This window comes from Rhinatrema bivittatum, chromosome 10, assembly GCF_901001135.1.
Source record: "Rhinatrema bivittatum chromosome 10, aRhiBiv1.1, whole genome shotgun sequence".
NCBI classification, from domain to species: Eukaryota; Metazoa; Chordata; class Amphibia; order Gymnophiona; family Rhinatrematidae; genus Rhinatrema; species Rhinatrema bivittatum.
Window position 1 is genome coordinate 73,483,553 of NC_042624.1, and position 13,808 is coordinate 73,497,360.

General features: G+C 43.3%; 1 protein-coding gene across 3 annotated transcripts in view; it reads left to right on the top strand.

The window, feature by feature from the left end:
- Positions 1 to 817: 817 nt before the first annotated feature.
- RGL1 (ral guanine nucleotide dissociation stimulator like 1) overlaps positions 818 to 13,808 on the top strand; it is a 127,720-nt gene continuing 114,729 nt past the window's right edge. Inside the window, exons 1-2 of one of the 3 annotated variants that reach the window (XM_029617525.1) lie at positions 818 to 1,343; positions 2,192 to 2,302. In XM_029617525.1, coding sequence (XP_029473385.1) covers positions 1,299 to 1,343; positions 2,192 to 2,302 — 156 coding nt within the window. In that variant the 5' untranslated portion in view covers positions 818 to 1,298. The remainder of the gene's footprint in view (positions 1,344 to 2,191; positions 2,303 to 13,808) is intronic. The other 2 variants (XM_029617524.1, XM_029617526.1) reach the window with 2 other exon arrangements.

Here is a 13,808-nt window from a genome sequence, read left to right on the forward strand (position 1 = left end):
TGGAAGGTGTTTGTATTGCTGTTACTGAGGTGATCCCATGCTTTGAATATATTCTGTATATAATTTTGTATGGGGAGTTGTAAGGCTCAGTATCCTAGATTTGTTACTGGGAGATGCAGAGTGTAACAGAACTGGAGGTGCAGGGTTTACATTGAGATTCTGTCCCTTCCTTTATAGATTCCAGACTTCACTATCATATCTATATAGACGAATTGGTTGAATTGGGCGAGTTTTGTTTTTTTTTAATTGCATGAGAAGAACCTGCAGGGAATAACAGTTAAAAGCCCAGACATCTGCTGGCCCATTTTGGTCTTTATCCACATGGTCCTTTACTATGTTACTCAGGTAAGCGGGCTGTCTGAGAATCGCCCAGTCCGTCGCTGGCTAAAAGACTGCACTGGTGCAGAGAGAGGAAGAACATGCAGAGATTACGTTTTCAAATCTATGCCTGTTATTTAGGCCGGAAAAAAATCACCTGCAGAAAAAAACACAAACCAAGGCGCAGGTCTGGGTGAGGAGGGGGCAGGTAAAAGTAGCCACGGACTTTGCAGCAGTGCGGGCAGTTTTGGAAGCTTCTTGTCACGGCCACATCCCTTTCAACCTCCACCTCCCAGTCAGCGCTTCCCTGCCGGCTAAGCCCCAGGAAGCAAACGCACGCATCACGCAGGAGAAACGGGGCTCCTCGGATACAGGCAAATCTGCAGCAAATTCAATAGTACGATTTTTTTTTATTTTTTGAGGAGTGGAGGAAGGCAGCAACTCGTTAGAAAAGAGCTCCCCCCTCCCTCCTCGCTGGCCCCGCAGTCACGTGGGTGTGTGGCCAGCACCGCCCTTCCCGATCCGGGGGCCGAGGAGCCCCCATGCTTTCTGGCTCCATTCATCTCTGCAGTGCGCGGGCAGATCGGAGAAGTTTGGAGAGCGCCGGCCCATTAACCACGCCCCCCCCTTCCTTTGTCTATCCACTGTTCCCTTGCTGAAGAAGTGAAAATAAAGTCCGTCCCCGTTGCCCTCGGGAAACTTTCGGGTGGCTGATTTTTTTTTTTGGGGGGGGGGGGCTTCGCTAGCCGGAAGTGCCCTGCTTTCCCTCGCCTCTTCCTCGGGAGCCCAGGCTGATGTGCGGGGAGAGCCTGGATGGAACGGCACAAACAGGAAAGCCTTGCATCAGAGGACGGGGAGGAGCCGTGGGCTGCGCTGCTTTGTAGTCTGGGGCTCGCTGCATTGTCTGCGTGCGCTACGATGAACGGGGGCGAGCAGGGAGTCCCAAGCCCCGCCGCGTCCGATCCGCCGGCATCCATGTAATGAAGAGGAAACGGAGGATGCGATTACCATGGAAAGCTAAAATGGTAAACATTCCCCTCCCCCCCCCCCCCCAAGCTTGCTAACTTCGCGCGGGGGGGCTCGTGTGGCCACTGGCCGTCAGATCGGTGGACACGCAGTGGCGTTCTGGTCTTTGCTGATGGCTTGCAAATCTGCAGCACTTCTGCTGCTTGGGTTTCACGTCCTGCGGGGCATTACTAATTTGCTTGGAGATGTTTGGATAAAAGGGCTTGCTTTCTTTTTCTGCTAAGGCATGACAGATTAAAAAAAAAAGTTTTTAGAAAAAGTTGTCATTTTTGCTGCCCGTCTGTGCAAGTATTTGCCTTCTTCTCTGCAAGAAACTGAAATCATTTCAGTAAAATGCAGAGTGCACTATTATCCATTTTCCTGGATACATCGCTTGCAATTTTTAAGAATGGAAGCTCTTTAGGATCCGAAACCTTATCCTGTACTATCGTGCAATTAAGTCTGAAACCTAAACAGCTGCAGTGCTTTATACATTCCTTTGTTTCTGGGATTTAAAGTAGGTTAATAGCAAAGTATTATTATGTAGATGTTAATGAAGCTAAACATCTTATTAATTAGAAACCTTGTATTAAGTATGCGCTTTTGTTGATCAGCATGAAACCTTATCCTACTCTGACAAGTATGCAAAATATTTGCAAGTCTAGAGGAAAGTCAGTAAAGGGAAAGGCAAGTTATCCCGACGGATACCACAAGGCATCAGGCCAAGAGAAATGCAACTTTTTTCCCTTCATTCTTGCGCTGCTCTGAGGGTTGAATGAATCCACATTGTGCAAGGGCTCTGCTGGAAGTGTGTAACTTGTTCCTAGCACACAATAACATCTCTCTCCCCCCGCCCTTTCCATGGCAGAGCTCGAGTCAGGACTGGGGCGAAGTGGTAGAGGAAGGAGCCATTTACAATGTCACTCTCAAGAGAGTCCAGATCCAACAGGCGGCCAATAAAGGAGCGAGGTGGCTGGGGGTGAGTACACACTTTGCACTTTGAGCTCTGAGCGAAAGGGGCTTGTGTTGTGCTACCATGCAAAGAGAGATTCGGCTGCAGCTCCCCAGCCGGATTACTTTAAGATTTCCCTCCCCACCCTTGCATGCTCAAACTCTCCATTTCAGAGTTATATATAAAAATAATAATAATAATAATAAGTTGCAATGCTGCAGGCGTCCTGCACCGACCAGCAAACATCCTAGGGAGCTGGCAGTCTAGATTCCTTCTTTCCCCAACTTCCAAGCAGCTGAAACTTGTAAAGAGAACAGCTCATGTGAAGTCTGCTTTCATCTGCCATCCATAATATTGATGTTGGTTTCAGAATTGGATTGCCAGCAAATCCTTAGCGTTGAGCAAAGCAGTTGGTTAAAGTGGGTGGGCATTCTTCCTTGTTATCTGCGGTGAACGGACTTTTATCCCACCCTCCCACCTCCCATCACATTTCTGTTTTAAGGAGATTTAGTTCTGCCTTGTGTAAAGCTTTCTTTGTTGGTGAAATCCTTTTTTGTTTTTCATTCGCAAATTACTTTATGGATGACTTATAATAATTAGAGTTTCCGAAGTGTTTGCAGTTTTCCCCCTGAGCTGGGTGTCTAGCTTTTTGAATCGTAACTTCCAGTCCTCTTTCTCTTGGTTTGCTGTAAACACATTGGGCCCAAGTAGAAACTGAATGCACCTAAACAAACAGAAGTTCACATGGGACACCCCCTTTCTTGGAAAGGCTGGGTCTTTGTTCAGGTCGGGCAGCTTGCTGTCATACATTCTCCTGCAGCTGGTGGGGCTGCTTGGCGGTGAGGCCCACAGGCTGGTTCGTGTCTCCTGGTTCTGACCCTTCCTTCTAAGAGGCTGCTTTGATGAGGTTGGGTTGGATAAACAGGCTCAGCACATTCCTCTCTTTGGGGGTTCTCTTCAGTTTCATGACCAGAGATCGGCAGCTTTCCGCACCACGCAGTGCCAGAGAAGCTCTTAGCAGCTCTGGCATCCACGGCCGGCCAATCGATTTACCCAGAAGTTGGCTGACTGATGGAAATGAAAACTAACTTGATGCACAGGCTTACATGTAGAGAATCTACTGTGGGCGTGCAGAAACATTCTGGTTAAATATTAGGATTCTCTGATTCCCCCCCCACTTCCCCTCCGCTTTCCACCACCATGAAAGACTGATATCTCACTCGGTTTGATTGTTGTTTTTCAGTAGAATCTGTGCTGATTCAGGCCAATGGATGCTATTGGCAGAGTCCTCAGGGTTTGTTTGTTTTTTTAATGTATAAATGTAGGCCTGTAAGGAAATTCAGTTATTCATTCTGCAATAAATATGTATAGCGATGACTAAGGAGCAGTTGACTACCAAGACCACTAGACTTAGCTGTGCAGGGCCCCCAACTGAAGTCGCTAGAATGATAGAGATTGGGGGGTTCTCTGGGGTACATTAGATCCCAGGGCTGTGTAACTCTGCAGATGGACCAAGAAAAGTTAAGAGGTTATGAAAGGGAACTGGAAGGGATTTTGGTAATGGGCAAGGTGAGCTCATGGATTTGGTCATTTGAAAAGGAGGGAAGAGAAAAAATAATACAAGAAAAGGGCAGGAAAGTCTGCGGCAAGGCTGCTTGGGAGGAAGAGGGCATAGTGAATATGAAAAGGGAGTGTCTGAGACTGGAACCAGTTCATTGAGAGCTGTACCTGCTGAAGGGAATTGTTAGTCTCACCTCCAAGTCCCTGGTTCAGATTTGGCTCAGGGCAGTAGAGATTTACAAAGCTGGCCTCTATGAAATGAATTGTTGGTTTTAGTCGAGTTCCAGGGAGACATAGCAGAAGTACTGGCATTCTCCCAATATGTATTTAAATGGGTTGCTGTTCCTTTTTGTTGTATGTTTGTTTTTTAATTTATTTTATTGGTTTGTTCTTTGTTCTTTTAGAATTTATGATGTTTCATTTTAATCTATATTATTGTTTTATTTTATGATGTATTGTGTTTTAAATTGACTCTATTAGTTATGCAAGTTTTTTTTTGTACATCTCACTGAATTACTTACATAAGATTTGCAATCAATCAAGTAATAAATACCCTAAACTACATAAACTGTGTGGTGGCTCCTGTCAGACTGCTATGAATCTGTGACTTCTGCTGTATACCTTGTCACTGATACCTGATAGTGACAAGGACATGAGGAAAATGGGAGCTCATTTATACAGGGAAGGCATAGATAAATCCCACCAACCTGGCGAGATTGTCACAGCGTGATCTGCAAGCAGAGGTGATGTCACAGCAGTAGGATCCCTCACAACAGGCATCCCAGAAGAAAACAAAAGCACGGCCTCTGCACAAAAGGGAGTATTTAAAAAGCCTGTCCCTTACAGGTGGCGGACGTTTGGCTGGGTCTGTATGCCTGGAGTTTTAGGAGGTGCTTGATGGGATTCGCCCAGAGAGTGGCCTCTCTGAAGGTGATCATTTGGTGATGTAATTAATAACCAAAATTTCACCTTTTGCAAAGGGAAGGAAAGTATTCTGATTGCCGTGGTGAAATCTGGAGTTGGACTGTAAAACTGACTGCTTAAAGAGCTAAACCTCCTCAGTTACAATAGAGTAATTCTGGTATTCGTGAGGATAATAACTTTTAAGCCTTTTGAGGCAAATGATATGCAGAAGACAGCAACGTCTCTTGTGATGAGCCATTGACTTGGGAGGTCTGCTCTTACTAAGTAAGAGTTTGGAGACATGCAGCTGCTGCTAGTCAGGGCTAAATCATTCTTAAGCCCAGGGAGAGTTGTTGAAACGTTGTAGGTTGATCACGTGGGCGCTTGTTTACCGTACCTTATACAACGTCAAAATTGGTATTCCTGTTTCAGGTTTTTGAATAGATGAAGATTGCAGCTCTTCCAGTTTGGTTGACTTCCTTCACCTTGGGTTTGCTTGATTCAGTGTGCAATGCTGATGGCAGAGAGGGTGTGGAGCCGGCGTCCCTGCCGTACAGGAGTGCTGGATTGAGGGCCACCACAGTCCTGCGTCTCGGCTGCAGTGCTGTGTGTGCTGCCAGGTGGAGGAGCAAAAGTTCAATTCCTGGGTCAGGAGGGCCAGAATTTAGGGCTCTGGCAGCTGTAGGCATCCTAGGGCTGGTGAAGACCCCAGGGGAATAAGTAGCATTGGAGAGCATAGGTTGGGGGGGAGGGTGACCAGGGTGACCCTGACCGGCTCCTCCCTCTTTTACGTTCTCCCTCATGGCATGTGAAGTGGGACAAGTGATTAAGATGTCATTAAGCACTTTTGGACCTACTTTGCTTTGTGTTCTTTATCATCTAAATGATATTTCAGACCCCAGTATAGAATTCAATAACTGGATCACAGTATAGAGGTTTTAATTAACATTTTTATTTATTTATTTATTTAGCATTTTGTTTATATACCGAGGTACAGCTGACATAGCCTTCACTCCGGTTTACATTATAACAAACCAGTTACATTTAAATTCATAACAGTGTGACAGAGAATGAATCAGAACATTAACTTAATAAAAGACAATAAATACATTGAACAATACATTGAACAATAGATATAAGTGTAAGCAACACTTGAAGTTGACGGTTGATACCGTTAATGAGAAGAAAAGGTTTCTGCAAGATAGGACGAAAGACAGAAGGAGGGGATTGCTGGCATAAAAAGAACGTGAAGGTGGATATGAAAAAGATTTATGTTCTGTTGTCATTGGGTGAGCAGCCATTGTAAGACTGTGAAAGTAGCCAATCTTTAAGATCTTTTTTAAAAGATTTAAAGTTTTCTTGCGAATTGAGGTGTTGAGGTAGTGAATTCCATAATTTTGGGCCTACGATAGAGATGGCTCTATTTCTAGTGGAGGATAATTTGGCTTGAGGTAATGAAGGGACATCCAGCTGAACTTTATATGTAGATCTTCACTAATTATTATCACTAATCTTGTTAGTCTTCATAAGCTTTTTTTTGATTGATTGACAGTGGTTTTGTTCATGGATTTTCTTGGCTCACCCTTGTCAATAACAGGCCTCCTCCAGTGTCTCTGTTTGAGGGTTGCTAAAGTTTCACTAACCACTCATCTGGATGGCAGGTGTAGCCTTATCACATTCATTCTGATCCTCTGCGCTAACAGATTGATAGGAAAAATCCTCACTAAATATGTTGGAAGTGATTCTTTTTCTATTATTTCCCTTAAAAAAAAATATTCTTCAAGAATGATGCATTCTAACTGGAAACGTGTGAAAAATGGTTTCACCCTTTTTTCTTTTTTTTTTAGTTAAACCATCTGTGATTGCTGGTAATAATATAGAATGACGGTTGTACTGTAAGATCTACGCATGCAGACTATGTTATAGAATGGCTGAAATTATAGACATTTTTTATTTTTTCTTTCTGTTTTTACTTTTATAATGATAAAAAGTGATGGCATGCGGGCGCACCTGTGCGCACTTTTATTGGCCCGCACCACCCAGCGACACGGCCATTTTATAATATACACACGTTATATGCGTGCACGTTATAAAATAGCCTGAATGCATGCACAAGTGCCTGCAATTTTAAGTGGATGTGCACAAATGCCTCTTCTACCACGTATGTGTGGGGGGGGGGGGATTTATTAGACACACTCGCCGATGCCATTACCAGTTTTCCCAATTCATTCCCAATTCACCCAGGTAAGGGTTAGGACTTCCAAACCACGCTAGTTTAAGAGCACCCCTTCTCCCCTGTTAGCCTCGACCCTTAAAACCCCACCGATCTATCTATTTATCTTTATTTTATTACTTACATGTCCTCCATAGCAGAAGTAAAGTTACGCGGCTGGGACCCCGGTGCGTACCTGTGCACCTAAGTATTTTCGTGCTAATTTGAAGTTAACGTCCAGGAATGCCCACGCCCATCTCTTTTTTTTTTTTTTGGGACTTTTCATTTGTGAGTGCAGCGGGAGATATTCACATACTTGGATGGCTTTTAAAATCTGCTCAGCATGCACTGGCCCAACATATTCACGTATCTCCTGGTTTTGGGGTGCGTCAGACTTTTAAAATTCACCTTTTAGGCTTTTCTCCCATTCTCTGACTAGAGGGAATGACCTTGAAGAATCAGGACCATAGTGGCAACGATGCTGCCTGTGTTGGTCAGTAATCTCTCACTGAATTATGTCCTTCACCAAGTGATAACTCTTATGTTTAGGACTACATATGAACTAAGAACCAAATTTATAACTTAACTACAGAGAAGTTGAATTTTTCATCACTATGTACCGAATTTCACTAATGTGCTTTTATTACTGTGAAATGTCCTAAAGATGAAGGCATATGTGAAGATGACTATCAGTTGGGTTTAATCTTTGACTTGATTTCCCCTATGAAACGCAGCAGCATCTGTCTATATAATCTGTGCCAAGTATCAGTGTAACTGTTTGCACCACAAAGCTGGCTCTGCTATGTCTTGTGACTATAAATATTGATTTAATGATTGTGGTCAAGTGAAGTGATATCAGTGCGGTCATAGATCTTTCAGCTGCCTCTCTGAGAGTGCCGAGTACACAAACATAAGCCGAGTGGAATGTGATGGTAAGGAAGTGAAATTAGTTTTACAGGTTCACAAGGTTTTTAGATAGCTGTTTTCCCAGAGTGTTGAAATGAATGGATGCTCTGGGATGCTATTCTGAGCTGGAGCACTCCAAAAAAATAAGTTTACAGACTCATGGATAAGTTTTGGAAGGGATGTGTTCCAGTAGGGGGGATATGATAGAGATGTTTAAAATTATGAGAGGTCTTGAACGGGTAGATGTGAATCGGTTATTTACTCTTTCGGATAGTAGAAAGACTAGGGGGCACTCCATGAAGTTAGCAATGGGCACATTTAAAACTAATCGGAGAAAGTTCTTTTTTACTCAACGCACAATTAAACTCTGGAATTTGTTGCCAGAGGATGTGGTTAGTGCAGTTAGTATAGCGGTGTTTAAAAAAGGATTGGATAAGTTCTTGGAGGAGTCCATTACCTGCTATTAAGTTCACTTAGAGAATAGCCACTGCCATTAGCAATGGTAACATGGAATAGACTTAGTTTTTGGGTACTTGCCAGGTTCTTATGGCCTGGATTGGCCACTGTTGGAAACAGGATGCTGGGCTTGATGGACCCTTGGTCTGACCCAGTATGGCATTTTCTTATGTTCTTATGTTCTTATGATGTGCATTTGTTAGAAATGAATAGGAAAATGCAACGAATGAGACCATTTTCGTTTCATTCATAAACCCTCAAATGATTGGAGGATGCCCATGAATTAAACAAACATTTTAGTTTCATTTGTTTGTTTCTTATTCAAGTCTGTGGCCCACTGAAAGTGCTACAGTGCGACTAGTAAATGTAGCAACCAAGAAATTCCTGAGTGAGGTAGTATTCCAGGGCAGAGCTGAGTTGGGAGAAGAGGGCACGTAGATAGGACAGAGCACCAATCAAGGTGAAGCTGCCCTGCTCCTGATAATACACCTTGGGAATCTTGCTGCCACTCATCCTTGCTGCTGTATCCCTTATGCTACACCTTGGGATCTTGCTGTCATTTTGCCTTGTTGCCATACACCTGTTGTACCACCTTGGGGTTCTTGCTGTCACTCTGCCTTGCTGCTATACCACTTATGCTACACCTTGGTGGTCTTTCTGACACTCAGCCCTGCTGCCTTAACACAGACTTTAACCTTGGGTTGTTCTTGCCACTGTGTGTGGCTGCTTTGCACCTCTCGTGGTGTTTTGGGGATCTTCCTGCCACTCATTCAGGCTGATGCAATAAAGCACGCTTAAAAACGTGCATCCAAATTGGGTGCCCGTTTTTTTTTAATGCGCACACAGCCACCTCTCCTGGGTGCCCAATGCTATATTAAAATGAGCTGGTGCATTTAAAAGGGACACGCTAGGGAGAAATTGTATGCTGCTAATGCCCAGGAGACGTGGCTGTGCACTAATTGCTTTGGGCACTCAATATGAACCATAGAGAACCACTAAACATCAACTAAAGAATTAATGAAATATTGATTATTAAAAAAAAATGTTCTGAACCTACAATGTACACGCACAATAGCAAGGGGCGAAATTGGCCTGGAGCGTGTATATAATGCATCCAGAAATTTATTTTTTTTGTAATTGAGCCATTTCATTAATTCTTTAGGAACCACAGAGAACAGTATTTTTTATTTTTTTCCTAAGCCCATGAATTGTGAATGACTTTACGCCAGCTCCAGGGCTGGCATTAAATTTGCCGGGTTAAAAAGTGTGCTTTAGGCGCCCGGGGATTTACTGCATCTGGGGGTAATAGCTTCATCTACATGGAACTTGCATGTGATGAGTGCTATCAGTTATGCAGTTGTTTTGGATGCGCTAATTCCCTTATTAGCCTAGCACATCCAACTTGTGCACATTGTATTGCATCGGCCCCTTTGTGCTGCTTTCTTCCCCATTCATGGTGCCTTAGAATGTTAGTGCTACTCTTGGCACTACTTTGCCCCTTGTCCTGCCTTTGGGGGTTCATGCCACTGTTATTGGTGCCCTCTTCTTGACACTCTTGCTACTGCTTTGCTCCTTTGACAATGCCTTGGTGAACTCCTGCCACTGCTGGCACCCTTTTGCCCTTTTATGGTGCCTTAGGCTATTCATGCCACTTTTGGTGCCATTTTCACAGTATTGGTGCCTTATCCCGTCTGATATTGTCTATCCCCACATTTTATTAGAATTGATTAGAAAACCCAAATTTTGAAGCTCACAATTGCTGCATTGCTTCCCCACTTGACTTTAATGGGAAACAAATGAAAAGAATTGACCATTTTTTTAAAAATTGAAACTAATGAAACGAATGGAAGTGACCTACAAAACGAATGAACCAAAACAAACATTTTGCCTTTGCACATTCCTACTTTTTAGTGAGCTCTGATATATATTAAGTGTCTTAGACTGACAGCCGAGGACTTCTCTTTATATTATATATTCACAGAGCAGGTGCAGCAGGAGCATCAGCAGTGCAGATTCCTCTAGATACCTACCATTGTACAGTAACTCAGCTGTATCTCGGGTGGTGATGGAGGGGAGGAGGGGGTCTCCTTAAGGGCAAGAAGGTAGATCATTTATTATGAATACTCAGCCTTAATCTCTCTTGGGGAATGCCAGTGAATGGCAATCAATATTGTAGTTTAATTTTAACTATACCGTAGGATTGGGGGAGATGGGTTTCAACTCCTTGTTGAATGCCAGATGGTGGCACCTGAAAATATTTAACTTTGCACTGCTCAGAGCCACTCTCTTAATGAGGCACCAATCTCTCCTTGGTTGTTCTGTGCACCAGCAACACCCGCTGCTCTTCAGAACGCCGCCTCACGTCCAGCAACGTGGATATGATTGCTTGGCAGGTGTGCTCCAAGGCCAGCCTGAGCAAGAGAAAGGAGAGAGAAAGGCTGGATAAGAAGGGAGATGGCAATAAATTGTCAAAAGAGAAATAAAGAGAATAATAAACAAAAATATGTTTTGATAAACAACCAACCCCCCCCCCCCCAGACTAAAAATGTACATTTTTCTAACACCTACAAATTTTCCCTGGTGCCTAAGATTACTAAAAATACCTGTGGAACCTGAGTGTAATCTGCTGTGAAGTGCCAAAAAGCGGAATATAAATTAAATAAATAAAAATATTTCCAGGGTGAGTATGCCTTTTTTTTCACAAATTTGTTAGTGAGACCTCACAGTATTATGTCTAGTTCTCCAAAAGGCTATAGAAAGAGTGGTCCAGAGAAGGGGTCTGTACCTAAGCCCCTATGAGATGAGACATATGTATATATATGTATACACTAGAGGAGAGAAGGTAGAGAGTATATTGAACATATAAAGGGTGTTGGTGAAGCACAGGCGGCAGGTCTTGTTCAGTGGCAGGGAAGTTCTAATACATGGGGTCATGATATGAGGCTTTCAAAGGATAGAGTGACTCAGGAGCAAGGTCAGAAGTATTTTTTCACAGAAAGGATTGAGGATGTGTGGAATGCCCTCTTGGAGTGGGTACTGGGGGAACAGTAACAGACTTTCAGAGGATGTGGGATAAGCATAGATGATCCTTAGTGGCAAAAAGTGAAGAGACAGCAGAAGTATGACCTTAGTAGCATGTGCTTTAAGTGTTTTAAAGTGCTGTTCTTGGACAATTCAGCAATGAGTGTTGGGGCTGTCAGAATGAAAAGCAAAGTGTGTAATATGAAATGTTAAAAGTCCAGTGGAAGCACAGGCAACCACGCAACTGAGTTTGGCTGTCTGCAAATTGTGATGATAGAATTAACTAGCAGATGGGTCGTGCTTGCAGGCTACAAGTATAGAAATAACTAGAAGGCCTAGTGGAAACAGAAGTGCTATTGCAGCTGGGTCTTTTTGGCAAGTTGCTGAAAGGACACAGGAGAGACGGTCTGTTTGGGCAAAAGCCGCACTAGTATTGCTAACTATCTAGATTAGGCTGTGATGATAGAATCAAATTAGCAGTCTTATAGACTGCTAATATAGGCATTGCCTATATTTATATTTATTGCTACGTTAAATAGTTATACTTCTTATATAAAATATTATATTTCTTTATTTATTACCAGTTAAAATATTATCACTTTATTTAGCACTATGTTAAATTGTCAACCAGTTATACTGTTCCATATGTTATACTGTTCCATGTAAAGCTCCGCTATCTGTTGAGCAGTTCTTCGTTTTATGTAAACCGGAGTGATTTGTAGTCCCTACTAGAACTTCGGTATATAAAAATTAAAAATAAATAAATAAATAATAAATAAAATAAATTATAGGCTGGAAGTAGTAACTAGATGTGCTGGTGGAAACACAGGCACTCACATAGGGGTCGATGCAATACTTTGGTGCAGAAAGCGGGCGCTGAACAGTTAGTGCCCGCTTTCTTAATGCGCCCCCCTGGGGGCGCCATGCAATATTTAAATTAGGGGATCGCGTTAGCAAGGAGAGCCTGGGTGCGACTGCCCTCCACCGGTTAGGAAAACCGACACCGAGTTTATTGGTGTCGGTTTTCCCAAACACCACACAGCCAGGGGGTTCAGGAAACGGATGCTTCTCAATTGAACGTCCGTTTTCTGCGCTCGACTGTCGGCGTTTTTGTTTTTTTTAACTTTTTTTGTTTAAAATTTGTTTACTTTTTCCTCCTACTTAATATCACAACAATATTAAGTAGGAGGCAGTACAGAAAAGCAGTTTTTTCTGTTTGAGCTCAGCAATTAGCGCCTGCTCCAGGCAGGCATTAATTTCTGATCGCTAAAATGTGCGTCCTAGATGCACATTTCTTTTTTGCATCTGGAGAGAATGCTAATAGCCTCAATCACATGCATTTGCATGTGATTTAATGCTATTAGATTCACTCCGTGTTGGACGTGCATTGTAGAGGGGCTAATCCTCTTATTGCGTAAGGGGATTAATTAGCGCCTATGCAACCCACATCCAACTGTGGGTTATACAGTGCGCTCGGCTGAGCGCACTGAATTGCATCGGCCCCATATCTGGGTCTGTCTGGCGGGCTACACAGGGGACCTAGGAGGGGGGATATTTGGGCAGTGGCTGTGCTGATATTAGCAGCTAATGAGAGAAGTATAAAACTTTGTGATTAGACCTGGGAAAGGAGGGGTACTGGTTATGTGAACTAAATGGGATTCTTGTGCTTATCTGCCCAAGATGGTGGAGTACAGATCGGAGAGATGGCAAAAATGCCCTGGATCAGGAGAAATACCTTACAGTCCTGCTGTGTGGCTTGGCTGCTGGGCTAAGCCTTGCAGTGTGCAAGAGAATAGCACTGGATGGCCCCCATTGGTCTTTTTAGTTTTGCTCTCGTCTGCTCTGTCACAAACAGACAGTAAGAGCTCTTAATCCAAATAAAACCCAGGGATATTGAGACAGGCTTTCTAAGGGCTTTTCGTTTCTACAGACACAAACAAAATGGGAGAAAGTTTCTCCGCTTCCCTTGTGAGTGAGTAATGCAGCAGTTGTAAGGAGTCCAAGCAAAAATGTTACATGCTCAGCTGAAATGGAGGATTGAGGTCAAGCTTTTTACTTTTTTTTTTTTTTTTAAAGTAGCATTTTGAAACAGAGCACCAAAAGAAAAAAAAAAAAAAACAACCCCACTCAAAAAAAAAACAACCCAGCACTTTGGATGTACATCGCTTTTATTTAGTGCTTTACTAATTCAGAATAAGAAACTGAGTAAGGAAGTTCCAGCTTAGCCCATCAGTACAGAATCACAGTAGTTGAGAGATTTCTTTTTGAGTTTCTTAATTCCCTGTATATGTCCCTGAGTCCCAGCCAGGGGGGGGGGGTGGTTTCACCACAACAGTGTAAACCAACTTCCCTTCTTCTCTGGGGCTCAAAGGCGCTGCGTTTCCAGGCCGCATGAACTCGGGTGACCCCGTCAGACAGGAGCCTCGAATCTTGAGTTTCCAGCACCATGAGGCACTTTGCCACGGCGTGAGCCAC